The sequence below is a fragment of the Prinia subflava genome, chromosome Z (genome assembly GCF_021018805.1).
Source record: "Prinia subflava isolate CZ2003 ecotype Zambia chromosome Z, Cam_Psub_1.2, whole genome shotgun sequence".
In the NCBI taxonomy this organism is placed as follows: domain Eukaryota; kingdom Metazoa; phylum Chordata; class Aves; order Passeriformes; family Cisticolidae; genus Prinia; species Prinia subflava.
The window spans coordinates 65,973,691-65,986,599 of NC_086283.1; the positions used below are offsets into that span (position 1 = coordinate 65,973,691).

Sequence of the window (12,909 nt, forward strand, 5' to 3'; positions counted from 1 at the left end):
ATGTGAAAATGGACCACGATCCCTTTACTCCTACTGATGCGGACACTGAAATTGTACTGAGGCTTCTGGCTTCCCAGGTGAAGCCAAGGCAAGCTCTGCTGCTGCTGCTGTGCCAGAGAGCCCCGTCTGGGCAGGGATGGTACCACTGTGCCACGGGCTGGTTCTCCTTTCAGAGCTGGGCGGTGCCACCTTCAGGGCAGAGTTCTGGCCCGCACAAAGTAAAGCAGAGGCACACGGTTGGGAAACGCTTCCTTTCTTCGCCCGTGGAAAAGAAGGGAGCCAAGCGAGAGGACGAGCAGCAGGGCCCCACCCCTCCTCCGTGCCTGCAGCGAGCGGCGGCAGCCGCCGGGGGCGCCTGGGGCGGGGCGGGCCCCGCTGTGAGGGAGGAGAGCCTCGGGCAGCGGCGAAGCGGCGCCAAGGCCGCGCCGGGAGTGTCCGTGCGCAGGCACAGCGCCGGGCACTGCACAGCTTCAGCGCGGGCTGACGAGGAAGGCAATCTTCCCATGGAGTGCAGGATTTCGGGGTTCTGATTGCCGCTCCTGCGCTCGGCTGCCAGCGCATAAAGCCTCCTCGAGCACCGGTGCCTCCTCCCCAGGCTTCCTGCAGTGCCTTTGCTGACTGGGTGCAGTCAGCCAGGCTGGAGGCAGGCTCAGCTGATGTTACAAAGCAATGCTGTCCAAAAGAGAAAAGAAAGACAAAGGCCAAAGCAGAAAGGAAGTATTAGTTCCCAGGCTGAGTTCCTCACAGGTGGAGGCAGGATTCCTCTGGTTCTCAGAAGGATGCAGAAACAGGACACAGGGACACTATGTGCCCCTTCACCTGCATCTCCAGGACCTTGCTATTGCAGGCCAACGTAGCACACAATTGTATTCAACCCTTTATCCAGGTGTCTTCAGCTTGTTGTGATTTTTCCTGTGCAGCAGCCAGGGTATGCTGCTTGCTGTCAAAGGGCTTTGTTCCTTCCAGGAAGCTCCAAAGACTCACTTGGGTTCCTCCTTTCCAAAACATGGCCTGGTTAATTGCCAAAAAAATGAGCAGTGTAAACCATTCCTCGGCACATGCTGAACCCTCTAAGACATTCTGATTCCAGTGGGATTCAGGCCCAAGGGTTGTTCTCAAGAGCACAAAAGTTCTGGGATTCAGCAGCTTGGCAGGCCTCTGCCATCTCAAGCACTCACTTGCCTTCCAAATTCCTCTGCTTCCTCTAGCCATGGGCGTAAGTCCTGTTCTTGACCTTCTGCCTTCTCCTGTTCCCCGTGAGACTGGCACCTGTCTGCTCCTTCATCTGGCACATTGTGGGGAGGTCTAGAATGAAATAACAGAGGAGAATTTTGCAGAACCCGCACTTGGTATTGTTTGCCCCGTTTGGTGCTTGCAACTCTCTGCAGCAGACGTGTCTCAGAGTCTAGAACATCCAGGTGGCCCTCCAGGCCACCCTGGAGGGTTTGGAGACCAGACGGGGGGGGTCTGGGATCTGTACAAGGGGGTCAGCCAGCCTCACACAGAGCCCAGGAGGACACTGCCTCTGATCCCTGTCCATGGGAGTGAATGCCCACATTGTATGAAGAATCACAAGCTGAGAGAATTCAAAATAAGTAGTAGTTAGTTTATCACAGAGTGTACATGTGGAATGTAGGATTTTTAGTGTATGGGTTTGAAGAGGCAAGATGGAGAAATTGGGGACTGTCCTCCTTTTCCTTGTTCTTTCCCCCCATTTTCTGCTGAATTGTATTACAAGGATTGGTTTAGAGTAGAAATGACATGTTAACATGGGTAGTACGTATTGGCAAAATTTTGTAAATAAAAAGTACATTTTGGATGGTGGTTGGGTCAAGGGGACCGTATATAAGGTCCGGGACCCTCTGATCCGCCCCCAGTCCGCCAGATGTCCTGCTCTGCTGGAGATGCCTTGCAGAGCTGAGAAAGAACTAAGATAATGTACCCTGCCAGGGAGGCCTGGCAGAGCTGAGAAAGAACTGAGAGATAATGAAGAATAAACAACCTTGGAAACATGCACTGGAGGACTCAGCTTGTCTTCTCTGGCTCTGGCATGAGACCTTTTGGGCAAGAGAAGCTTGAAGGCCTTATTACCTTGGGGAACAGCAACCCTGAGGAGAATCTCAGGGAACAGCAACCCTGAGAGAAAGCCTTATTACCTTGGGGAACTGCAGCCCTGAGGAGAATCTCAGGGAACAGGAACCCTGAGAGGTTTTCTTTTTTCCTAAGGCTGACATCCTGTAGCCCGTGCAGCACCTGATCCATTTGGTCTCTGCCTCACAACTTCCAGTTTTGCTGGGATGGGCCCATTTGGGCACACTGCTTTCCTCCAACCAGCAGTTTTTGAGTTGTCCCACAGCGTGTTGCAGCTTTCTTTTCTTTCTTTCTTTACTTCCAAACACAGGCAGCTCCCTCTGGTGCACGGATGTGGCCAGGGTAGCTCCCAGAGGTGCACCTCAGATGGGTAAGGCTCCTTGGAAATACCACGGCAGTGCAGCAACAGGATGACGTGTAGGCAGTGGATGTGTTGCTTGGCTTTCCATGTTTTCATCAATCTTACCCTTTGTAGACCCATGTGCTACCTTGTTCTGTGGTGAACATGTGAGGAAGAAGGCCTACGAAAGTGCTTCCTGAGGTTTTGTCCCCCAGCTGTCATTGAAGGGGTGATTTCCTTTGATGCTGTGTTTTAGAGCCCTAGCTGGAACAAGCCTTGTGAGATTTCCACAAGAGAATGAGTGGCCAAAGGTCCTGTTTTCCTTTTTGGTTTCCTCACATCCTGGTTCCTTCTCAGTGTGGGCTATAGAGGCTTGGTGTGTTTTTGGAGTTACTCTTAGATGCCTTGAGCAATAGGTTGCAGACTAGGAGGGCTTTTGGTGTTGCTTTTTAGCAGAGGAGAACTTTGCATTGTTTTTCTGGCGTTAGCTGTAGAGAAGCTCTGGCTCTGTGCATGAGTTCACAAACCGCACTGTGATGTCAGCGGCCGCATCACAGCACTGTCAAGGCAAAGCTGCCGTGCCGAGGCACAGAAGGCCTCAGTGTGCAGAGCAGCTCTTTGGCGTGCTCACTGCAGGCGGAACCTGCTGATCGACGAGGTCTCTGCCCGCGGGCTGCACCCTGACAGGACTCTGAGTGGTTTTGTTTGTCCACACAGGTCTTGTCTGGTAGAGATTGAGCAGTGCTGCTCAAGCCATGGAGAGAGTGTATGGTGCAGTTTTCACAGCTTTTTCCGTGGCTTGTTCTGGGTACTTTTTCACCCACCTGGCCCGTAAGTAGACAAGTTTGTTGGGTGCAGCATATAGAAACCAAAATGCCATGGAGAAGCCTTTAGTTGGGTAAAGCTGCTGTCAACAGCTCCAGCTCAGAAGGGGGTGTCTCTAGCCGGCACAGCGTGGGCAGCATTTGTAGTGAAGCCTGCAGGGGTTCCACTCCCACCTCAGCATGGCCTGTGGCAGTGGAGTCTGGAATCTCCTCAGTTTGGTGTCTCAAGCAAGACAACTTCCAGGATGGGAAGACTGGGAGAGCTTGTCAGGAGTCCTTGTAAAAGTTGTGCGCTGCTCTCCAGGACTGAGGAGAAGCATCTTCTTGTCTGCATTCCCTCATCCCAGGATAGGACTGTGGAACTTGACATTTCCTGTCTGCTGAAAGATCCATTCCCTCTGTGAGGAAATCCCAGAATCAGCTGGGAAAAGACCTCTGAGATAGACACTTCAACAGAGTTCTTGCATGCTCCCAAACCCAGGAGCTGTTTGTGTGCTGTGTCACAATAGAACTGCCACCATGGCTAAGGGGGACTTGGGTGAAGCTTTTCTGGGGAACAGTTTTCAGCAAGCTCATGGCAATTGCTGCATGCAATCTCTTCAGAAAAGTGAAGTATGGGCAAGAGAGGAGCTATAGCTCCTGCTGGGTGGGTGGGGCAGGAGCAATGACTGTTAGAGAACCACTTGGACTTTATGGGTCACAAGTTTCTATGGGTTGATGGGCCAAAGAGGACAAAAGGTGGGCACAAGGCAGTATTTTGTGCTGTTGTCTTGCTTGCTGTGTGATGACACAAGGGTTGCTGCTGGAGGGATGTAGTGAAAGCAAAATGCTCTCTCTTTGGGTTGACCTTTTGGTGGGCTTGCCCAGCACGGGCAGTTTTCTTACAGCATGCCGTTCTTTTTCCCTTGTGTGTTGCAGGCCACATTGCCCGTGCCTGGAGAGAATCCAGTCCTTGGGTGAGTGGGAAAGCAGCCTTTCATGTTAGTGGAGTTTGACAGCTGTGGAGCAAGCTGTGAGCTGGGCCTGTTGCAGTCCAGTGCCAACCTGGTAGGATGAATGAAAGTACTGTCCAGTCCAGGCTCTTTGCAGCAGCAGCAGCGGCAGCAGGAGAAGGATCCCTGGCTGTTTTCTCCAGTTCTATTTCAGAGCTTTCAATCTGATGAAAGTGGGGTTGCTTGGTGCTTTAAGCCTTGGTGGAATTTCTCCAAGGGAGTGCAGTCCCATCTAATTGGCCCATTTTAGTGGAGTTTGAACTACTTAGAATCCCATTTCCCTTAGTGCCTCTGGGTCGAGAGCTGAGTCTAAAGAAGGTTGCGGGTCCCTCACACTGCGGTCTGTCTGCAGAGCTCAAAACCAACCTCCGAGCCTTCTCTGGCGGCGTGTCTTCCCGAAGGAGAGGCCAAAGGGGAGGAAGATGCCCGCCAAGCTGCGCCTGCTGCTGCTGCAGGGCCTGAGCATCCAGCATCAGTAAGTGGCAGCTCTGGGTAGCCCTGTGGCTGGAGCAAAGCAGAGCTGCGAATTTCTAATTGGTCAGCACCTCCTGTGTGTGGCTGAAATGCTGAGGGCTGGAATCTTTCCAGCCCTTCCACAGCCCTTCCCCCAGCCAGTGAGGCCTGGTAAAGCACTGTGGAACTTGGATGTTTAGGTGGCAGTTTCCCACTATTTTCTGACAGGAGCCATGAATTTGTCTCAGCAAGAGACAAGAGGTAGCATCAGGATGTCTTTGGATGCTCCTGGGGTACAAGTGGGGCCCATTGTGCCCAATGGCTGTGCAGGTTCTCTGTCCTCAGGGAAGAGAGCAGTGCAAAGATGCAGTTCACAGCCTTGCAGGATATGGGGGAGACACTGTCCCCAGGAGGGACGTGGCCTCTCCACAATGCAGCTGTCAGTACCTAAAGGAGTAGCTGAGATGCAGTGGAGCCTGTAGGTTCATGTCCATAAGGTTGTGAATGACAGCTCCTTTGCTGTCCCTCATGCTGCTGTCTGTCCCCAGAGCATAAGGGCAGTGTCAGCACCTGCTCTGGCTGCCTCTGCATCCGAGGAAGAGGCTGAAGAGGAGGAAGGTGCCAATGAACCTGCCCCTGCTGTCAGCCCAGAGCCTCAGCAGCCAACATCAGTAAGTGCTGACTTTGGTTAGCAGTGTCTTTGGTGTCAGTTTTTCTGCCTTGGAAAAGCAGCCTTTGGATTCAGCCTTTTCTGCCTTGGGCTGGAGAAGTGGGCAGCAAAAGCCGGGTGGTGAAGAGCCCTGGATGTGGGTAGCAGCTTCTTCCTAGGAGCTTGCATCTGGAATGGGATTGGGGTGGCATCTCTGGCAGGCACATTTGTGACCCAAATTCATTTCTTGTCGCAGAGCTCCACCTCCTCTGTCCTGGCACCTGCACGAGCTGCAGCTGCAGGCTCTGAAGAAGGCTCCAGTCGCCAAGCTGCAAACTCAAGCACGAGCAGCTCGTGCACCTGGAGCACGAGCAGCTCCTGTGGCAGCAGAGAGCAGCTGCAAGAGAGGACAGAGGACGAGTGGCTGGCCACGCTGAGTATGTCCTGTGTGATCCCTGTCTGCTGGAGCAGTGCCTCGTGTGTGCGTGTGCCAGCATGAGGTGTCCGCCTGCTGCTCCTCCTCAGCTGAGTGTCAGGTGCTGAGGCCTGCACGCAGGACCTGTTGTTGTGCTCTGAGGTGGTGAGGGGGCACCGGGGTGCTGCTCGTGCCTCCGAGGGCAGCTTGGCTTTGGCTGAGCTTGTCAGTACAAAAGGCAAGGGGCAAACCAGAGATTGTTTCTGGCTGAGCAGGAGGCTGTGACCTGGAGAATGAGTAGGCCTCAAGGAGCTCTCAGGGCCCAGCTCCTGTGGGGCATGGCCAAGGTCATCTTCAGAACTTAGCCTGTCCTAAAGGCTGAGGGACCTCATTCCTAAGGCCCATCACAGTAGGTTATAACATGAGCTGCTGCTCTTGAAAGGCAGAAGGGCATTGTTTAGGCAAAGTCCTGCTTCAAGGTGGAGATCAGGCCTTTGCTGGAAGCACCTTGCAATCTTTTTCCTGTTCTGGAAAGGGCAGCTGTTGATGAAAATTGATTGCAGAACTCAAGATGCCTTTGATGTTTGCAAGGATTAAAGCTTTTGTTGACTGTCACAGAGTGTTCATTGCCAAGAACAGAAAAGTTTTGTGTTTCCTGCTACCCTTCATGTTTGCAGACAACAATCACTTCACTCAGTTACAGTTTTCTGGTCTCTGTCTCCTCTGACTATTTCTCCACGTGCTTAGATTTTAGTTTAGACTGTTAAGTGTTGTGCAGGGTGTCTGTGCTGCAGAGCTGCTTGCCTTGCTGCTGCATTTTTGTGGTGGTGTTGCTGTTCCGCGAGTGACTGAGTTGACAGGGCCCTTTCTGATCTGCTGCAGGGTGGGATCTCTGTTTTGAAGTGAGCATCTTCCCTTTGGATTTTTACAGGGATGCTGGTGAGCGAGGGAGATGCCGAGGCTAAATACACAGAACTGGAAACTCTTGGCAAAGGGTGAGTGCAGCCACAGTTCCTTCTTCCAAGGGAGGGACTGGGTATTTTGCTGGTGTCCCATCTCCCCAGGGCAACGTCAGGCAAGCTCCAAAGCCGTTCAGACACTGCGTTGAGATGCTGCCATCTCTCCGTACCGGTCAGCATTCATAGCTGTGGTCGGAAGGCACGGCAAAGACCCCAGGATGCTGGCAATGTCTTTTCTGCAGCAAACAGCAGCAGTGGCAGATCTCCTGTCCCTCAAGCGTGTTGCACCTGTTTGCCGCTTTTCTTAAGAGAAACCATTTTTGTGTGTCTCAGAAGAATAGAGAATATGTGGGAATGAAAGGAGGAAAGAGTTCATGGCCTCAAAGGCCAACTTAGCAGCTGAGAGTTGTCAGGGAACAGCTCCCAGTACCATTTCTTTCCAGTATTTTGCGGGAAACAAGGTTCAGTGGTCAGGATGACCACCATCTAGTGGAGAAGCCACAAGCAGAAATGAAAGAAGCAGCTGTATTTTGTAGCTGAGGAGGCAAAAGCCAAAGCTTCAGGGGAATGCTCAGTGCCAATGCACTCTAGAGGAAAAGGCATCATCTGCCTATGGCAGAGCCGCTCGTGGATCCTGTGGGGTTTAGGCCTTTCCTGCAAAGAATCCAGCCAGCCATTCCCTTTTGAAAGACAGCTCTGCTGCCTGTAAATGGGATTGATTTGCAACGTTTCCTCTGTGAGGAGACAAGTGTACAAGAACTCACTGGAAAAGTGGAGTCCTTCCTGTGTCTGGAGCACCAAAGAGAAGGAGCTGCCGATGGCTCCTTCTGTGGAGGGAGACTACTTTCCTTGCCAGCTCCTTGGAGAAAGGATCTGTGTCTAGAGGCTTTTCTCCAATGGGTGTTCCATGGCTTGTGGCTTCTCCAAAGGCCTGTGTGGTGGTGCCTCAGTTTGGCAGGAGGACTTCAAGGAGAGGTGTGAGAAGGTCCAGGTGGCATGTGTGTGCCTGGAAAAATGCACATGCACAGATACAAACAAATGCACAAAAATGCACATGCAGAGATACAGAAAGAGAAAAGGGAGAAAGGACGCAGAGCAGTATCTGTCGTGTTCCATTTGCTGTTTGCCCTAGGACGGTTTTTCCCCTTGGAGCGCGGTGACTTGCACTTGCAGGGACTAAAGGACTTCTCCTTTCTCTGCTGCTGTTTTGTTTCCAGGGGTTTCGGCACCGTGTGCATGGCAGTGGAGACTGCCACAGGAGAAGAGGTAAGCGTCAAGCAACGCTGCAGCTTCTGCAGCTCTCGAGTGCCCTCCCCTCTGCTGTGAGCTGTGGCTGAGCTTTGGGTCGCCGGTAGAGCTTTGCTGCAAAGGCAAATGAAGTGCAGAGCAGTGTCTGCCTGCCAAATACAGTGGGGCCAGCTTGTGTCCTTCTCAGCTGGCCCAAGGAATGCCAGGAGGCCAAGCGGTGTCTTTCAGAGGAGGAGACGCTAGCTGGGTCTTAGTGCCCAGGTGGTGTCTTACTGCATGGCACTGCTCCTGGGGCTGCAGCTCAGGGTTCCTGAATTCTCCTTTCTGGCTGTTGGTAAATACGTGGGAATTGTGGGGGTAGTTCCTTAGCCACGTGCAGTGCTGCCTTTTGGAAGTGTGCTGTGAGAGAGAGATGTGCAAGGAGTCTCTCAAGGGCCTAAGGCCTGCTCAGGGCCCAGGGTGTATCGCTAGAGGATCAAGGTGTGGCTTATTTCTTTTTACAGTCAGGCAGCCATTACAAGTGTCAGTGGTGTGAAACAAAGTGTTTTAGTGGAGGGAAATGAAAGTTCCTGAAGTGAGAAAGTGCAGGGATTGTCTTTTTTGGAGGTGTCCTTGATGATGTTTTTATCACAGCATTTTTTCCTGAAAGTACGTACTTGTAGGGGTAACCCTCAGAATGTTTTTAGGAGAGCATTTTTTCCTTCATGTCACTACGTTTGCTTTGTTGTTGTTGTGAAAATGAGAATGCCAGTGGCTGCTGGAGTAATGATCAAACCCCCTAAAATTGCCAAAGGTTTCCCAGCAGTTTTGCTCCATTTTCACTGGCACAAAAGAGCCTCTTGCTTGCAAGAGGTGTTTGAAGGAAAATGGGCATGATGAAACAAGGCCCTGGGGAAGACAGTAGGCACAGCCAGTAGTATTGTTAGAGCTTTGAGGTGGACAGTTTAGACTGTGTTTCTCCAAGGTTTACCAGAGAAAGGATCTTTGGCTCTGTGTCTTGGGACTGGCACCCAAGCAAGAGGTGTAAGAGGCTCTTGCAAGCTCAGCTTTGAGTTCCTCTGATGTCCAGTCACCAGGCAGTTTGTCCCAGCCCAGCTCTGTCATTCTAAAATCACTGTCTCCACCTTCCCCTTGTGGTCTCGTGCCACAGACTTCTTTGGTTCATGGTTGTCCATGTTGTTTTAGGTGGCCATAAAGAAAATCAGTCTCCTGCAAGAGAGCAGCAGTGAACTGTGCGTGAATGAAATCCAGGTCATACGCGACAAGAAGAACGCCAACCTTGTGAGCTATGTAGACAGGTGAGTGGTTCTGCTGTTCTTCTGAGCAGGGTCGTTCACATGCTGCAGACCAGAGGTTCAAGCACTCCTTTGGTCGCTGGCAGAGGATGGAGCTGTTAATTCCTTTTTCTGGGCTGATCTACAGCATCTTGGGAGGAGATTGCATTGGGGCTGCATTAATCTTTCCTGGCCACACCTAGTTTAAGTGTGCTTTCAAAGGCCTGAGTTGGCCCTATCTTTCTGAGCCAACAGCCTCAAAGTCCCTGCCCTCTCGGCACATTGTTTTGTTGGATTTAGGGTTTGATTTTTTTCCCATGGGTCTTAAGTGCTGACAAAGCACTGCAGACCCCATTTCCCTTGGCCTGTTTCCCAGAGTTATGCATTGGTGTGGCTACCCTGCAGTCTTTTAGACTGCACAGAGTTCAAGCCCTGTAGAGCCTAGTGAGTGACTATTCACTTCCTCCTGTCTGGCTCTGAAATAGTCACAGAAACAAGAATCCATCAGGTCATGTAGGCATGCGCATTCATCTCCAGGCTGTCGTTTCCTCCTTTCAGCTACCTGGTGGGCAAACAACTCTGGCTGGTGATGGAGTACATGGACGGAGGTTCTTTACAGGATGTCATCAGGGAGACTCAGATGGAAGAAGGAGAGATAGCAGCTGTCTCTCGAGAGGTAAGGGATGGTGCTTGTGCTTCCCGTGGCTTGGGCAGGATACGAAGCAGGATTCCCAATAGGTAGCAAGGAGAGGAGGGATTTCATCTTCCAAGCTTCCTTTCTGCCTTCCTCTTATGGCTGGCAGTAGCAAGAACATCTCAGGTGCCTGCCAGTGTGCCTGCCCTTCTTCCAGTGTGTTTGTTTGTGTTTGCCTCTCTAAACACTTGCCTGGAGCCTGTGTGTAGTATATTCCTTCCCTGTAAGAGCAAACGTGCTGGTGGCAGAGTCTGAAACCAGTGACAAAGACCAGGAGATACTCACAGAACTCTCACAGAGCTCAGCCTTGAAGGAGAGCCTTGCACCCAGAGTGGTGCTGGTAAAAGCATCTGCTGTCATCTGGCTGGAGAGAGCACATCCACTGCAGCAGTGCTCCTTCAGTCTGTGTTTGCAGGGCACTGGCCAGAGGAACATTTGCCCTTTCTCTTTCAAAAGGGAATGCAGCCTTGCTTAGAAAGGCACTGCTGTCCTCATGGCTCTTGCCCTTGCCAGCAGCCTGTCCTGCCATGGCTCCCCATCCCCCAGCAAGTCAGTCTCGCAGATGTGCCCCTTCCCTGCCTGTGGGATGAAATCAGATGAGGAACTGTTGGGCTGATGTTTCTTTTTTCCTCTCTCAGTGCCTGCAAGGCCTGGATTTCCTTCACTGCCAGCAAGTGATCCACCGAGACATCAAAAGCCACAACATTCTCCTGGGCTTGGACGGATCTGTCAAGTTGGGTGGGTGTTGCTGGCCAGGCTCAGCCGTGGTGGGCTGCGGTGTGGGGCTGCCTTTGGGTGGCTGCCAGTTCCCCTGAGGGGTGCCTGTGGCAGTGCAGGCTGCCCTGCTGCAAGCGCAGAGCACATCCCCACGGTGCAGGGAGGTGTGGCTGGGAAGAAGGTCTTGGCAGTGGCCAAGTTGGGTTGTGTGTGTCCCTGCCCAAGCAAGGCACTTGCAGTCTAAAGCTTCAGGGCACTAAAAGGCACAATCTGGAAGTGGGGGCTTTTGGCAAGCGACCAGTTCCGTCATTCCTCGGCTGCAGGCGTGAGGAACGCCAGCATGGCCCCCTTTGCAGGTGGATTGAACCCTGCCTTCTTGGACATTGGTAGAGTGGGGAATTCTATTGTTTGCTTTCCTAATTCCCGCTGGCTTGATCAGAGTGGTTTTTTCTCCACAGCTGATTTTGGCCTCGCTGCTCAGCTCACTGCTGAGCAGAGCAAATGGAGATCAGCTGTCAGGACTATTTACTGGATGGTGCCAGAAATTTTCACCAGGAAGCCCTATGGCCCCAAAGTGGACATCTGGTCCCTTGGCATTGTGGGGATCGAGATGGTGGAAGGAGCGCCTCCTCACCTGATGAAAACCGCCCGCACGGTACGCTGCAACTCCTCCCACCAGTACTGCAGGCACTGACAAAATCTGCCCCCATTCTTCTGCCCGGGAAGCTTGTTAATGCCTGAAGACAATAGGTGCCAGACTGCAGAGCCTCTCGTGCTTCTTGTCCAGATTATTCCCTTGCCACTTCATCATAAACAACACAAAAAAATCATGATGCCTTTTCCTAGATGGGAGCTGTTCTGAAGGGAGCAGAGGGCAGTGCTAAGCTGCATTTTATGGAATAACCCTTGGGAACAGGAGAGTTAGACTAAAGTCCCTCTTCCAAAGTGCCTGTGGAGCTGGTGTCAGTCCACAAAGAAGCAAAGTGTGTTTTTGCTGATGGAGGTGCGCTCCTAATTTCATCAAGCAGTGAAATCAGGGGTCAAAGCAAGAGCCTGCACACTTTGGACTGCCTGTGGCTGCCTCAGGGTTTGTGTTCTTTTAGTTGGGGGAGGAAAGGCATCTCCCACCCTCTGGCAGGGACGAAGGCGCCACTGGAGCGTGGAGCTTGTCCAGTGGGTGTGTGTGAGCAGGTTGGGTGCAGAGGAGACAGGTGCAGCGTGGCGTTTCCTTCCTCTCTAGGTCCGACAGCTGATAAGCAGCGGGGGCAGGCCGAGGCTGCAGAAGCCCAGGCAGCAGTCCGCTTGGCTGCGAGACTTCCTGCACTGCTGCCTGGAGACAGACGAGGACAGGCGCTGGTCTGCCCAGGAGCTTCTGCAGGTAAAGGCCAAGCGGCTGCAGGGTGTGCCTGCTGCCCGCTGCCAGGGGCTCCTCGTCTGCTCCAGGGCAAGGGGTCAGGTGGGCCCTGCTCCTAAGAATCTCCAGTCTAGGGAGTTTTCCAAGGAAAACGGAGGAGAATCCTGGCCTGGGATGGGTTGGGAGGAGCTTTTTAAGGTCACTTGGACAAAATCTCCTTAAACTGAAGACATCTGGATTAATGGATTGGTGGGGTTGTGAGCCATCTTTGCCTCACATAGCAAGGAGACAGAGGTGCATGGAGTGCCCTCATTTCTGCACCTTGCTGGTAGCCAGAAAAAGGCTGTTTAGCCTGAGAGGAAAGTAGAAGTTCATTTCTTCTTTTTGTCTTTGGGCAGCATCCGTTTGTAACCTCAGCCAAGCCGACCTCCAGCCTGACGCCTCTCATCATGGCAGCACAGCAGTTCACGGCCGACAGGAGATACTAGCCCTGGAAGAGGCCGTTGTTGTTCTTTGTAGTTTGTAGTTGGTAGTTTCTAGTTTGTAGTGTGTAGTTTGTAGTTTGTTTAGATTAATAGTCAAAATAAACACTATAAATCTTCACTATGTTGGAAGCTTGCCTTTGTTCTCACTGTGTGAATAAGCTCTAAGTTTGCTTCTGAATGGTGGAGCAGGTGTTTCTTAAGGCTGGGAAGACCCATGGATGGGGTTGGTGGCCCATTTTGGAAGTGGGCAAAGGTCTTCTTCCTTCACTGCCTCCTGGCCACAGGCTCTTGTGGAGGAACAGGCTTGCAGCTGTGAATAGAGGAGCAGAGTAGGGCAGGAGAGCAGTGTTGTCACTGCTGGGAACGCCGCTGTGGCCGTGGTTGTGTTGCAGTACTTAGGAAAGGCTGGGAGTG

The 12,909-nt window shown here is 52.3% G+C and overlaps 1 protein-coding gene across 1 annotated transcript; it reads left to right on the top strand.

Moving 5' to 3' along the window:
- The first annotated feature begins 1,210 nt into the window (after positions 1 to 1,210).
- LOC134564544 (serine/threonine-protein kinase PAK 3-like) lies at positions 1,211 to 12,498 on the top strand. The gene is made up of 13 exons (XM_063423439.1): positions 1,211 to 1,216; positions 4,174 to 4,211; positions 4,600 to 4,722; positions 5,046 to 5,139; positions 5,606 to 5,786; positions 6,696 to 6,759; positions 7,941 to 7,989; positions 9,157 to 9,269; positions 9,804 to 9,921; positions 10,578 to 10,677; positions 11,115 to 11,311; positions 11,897 to 12,034; positions 12,409 to 12,498. Exons 1-13 carry the CDS (start codon positions 1,211 to 1,213, stop codon positions 12,496 to 12,498), a joined length of 1,311 nt encoding a protein of 436 aa, XP_063279509.1.
- The last annotated feature ends 411 nt before the right edge of the window (positions 12,499 to 12,909 follow it).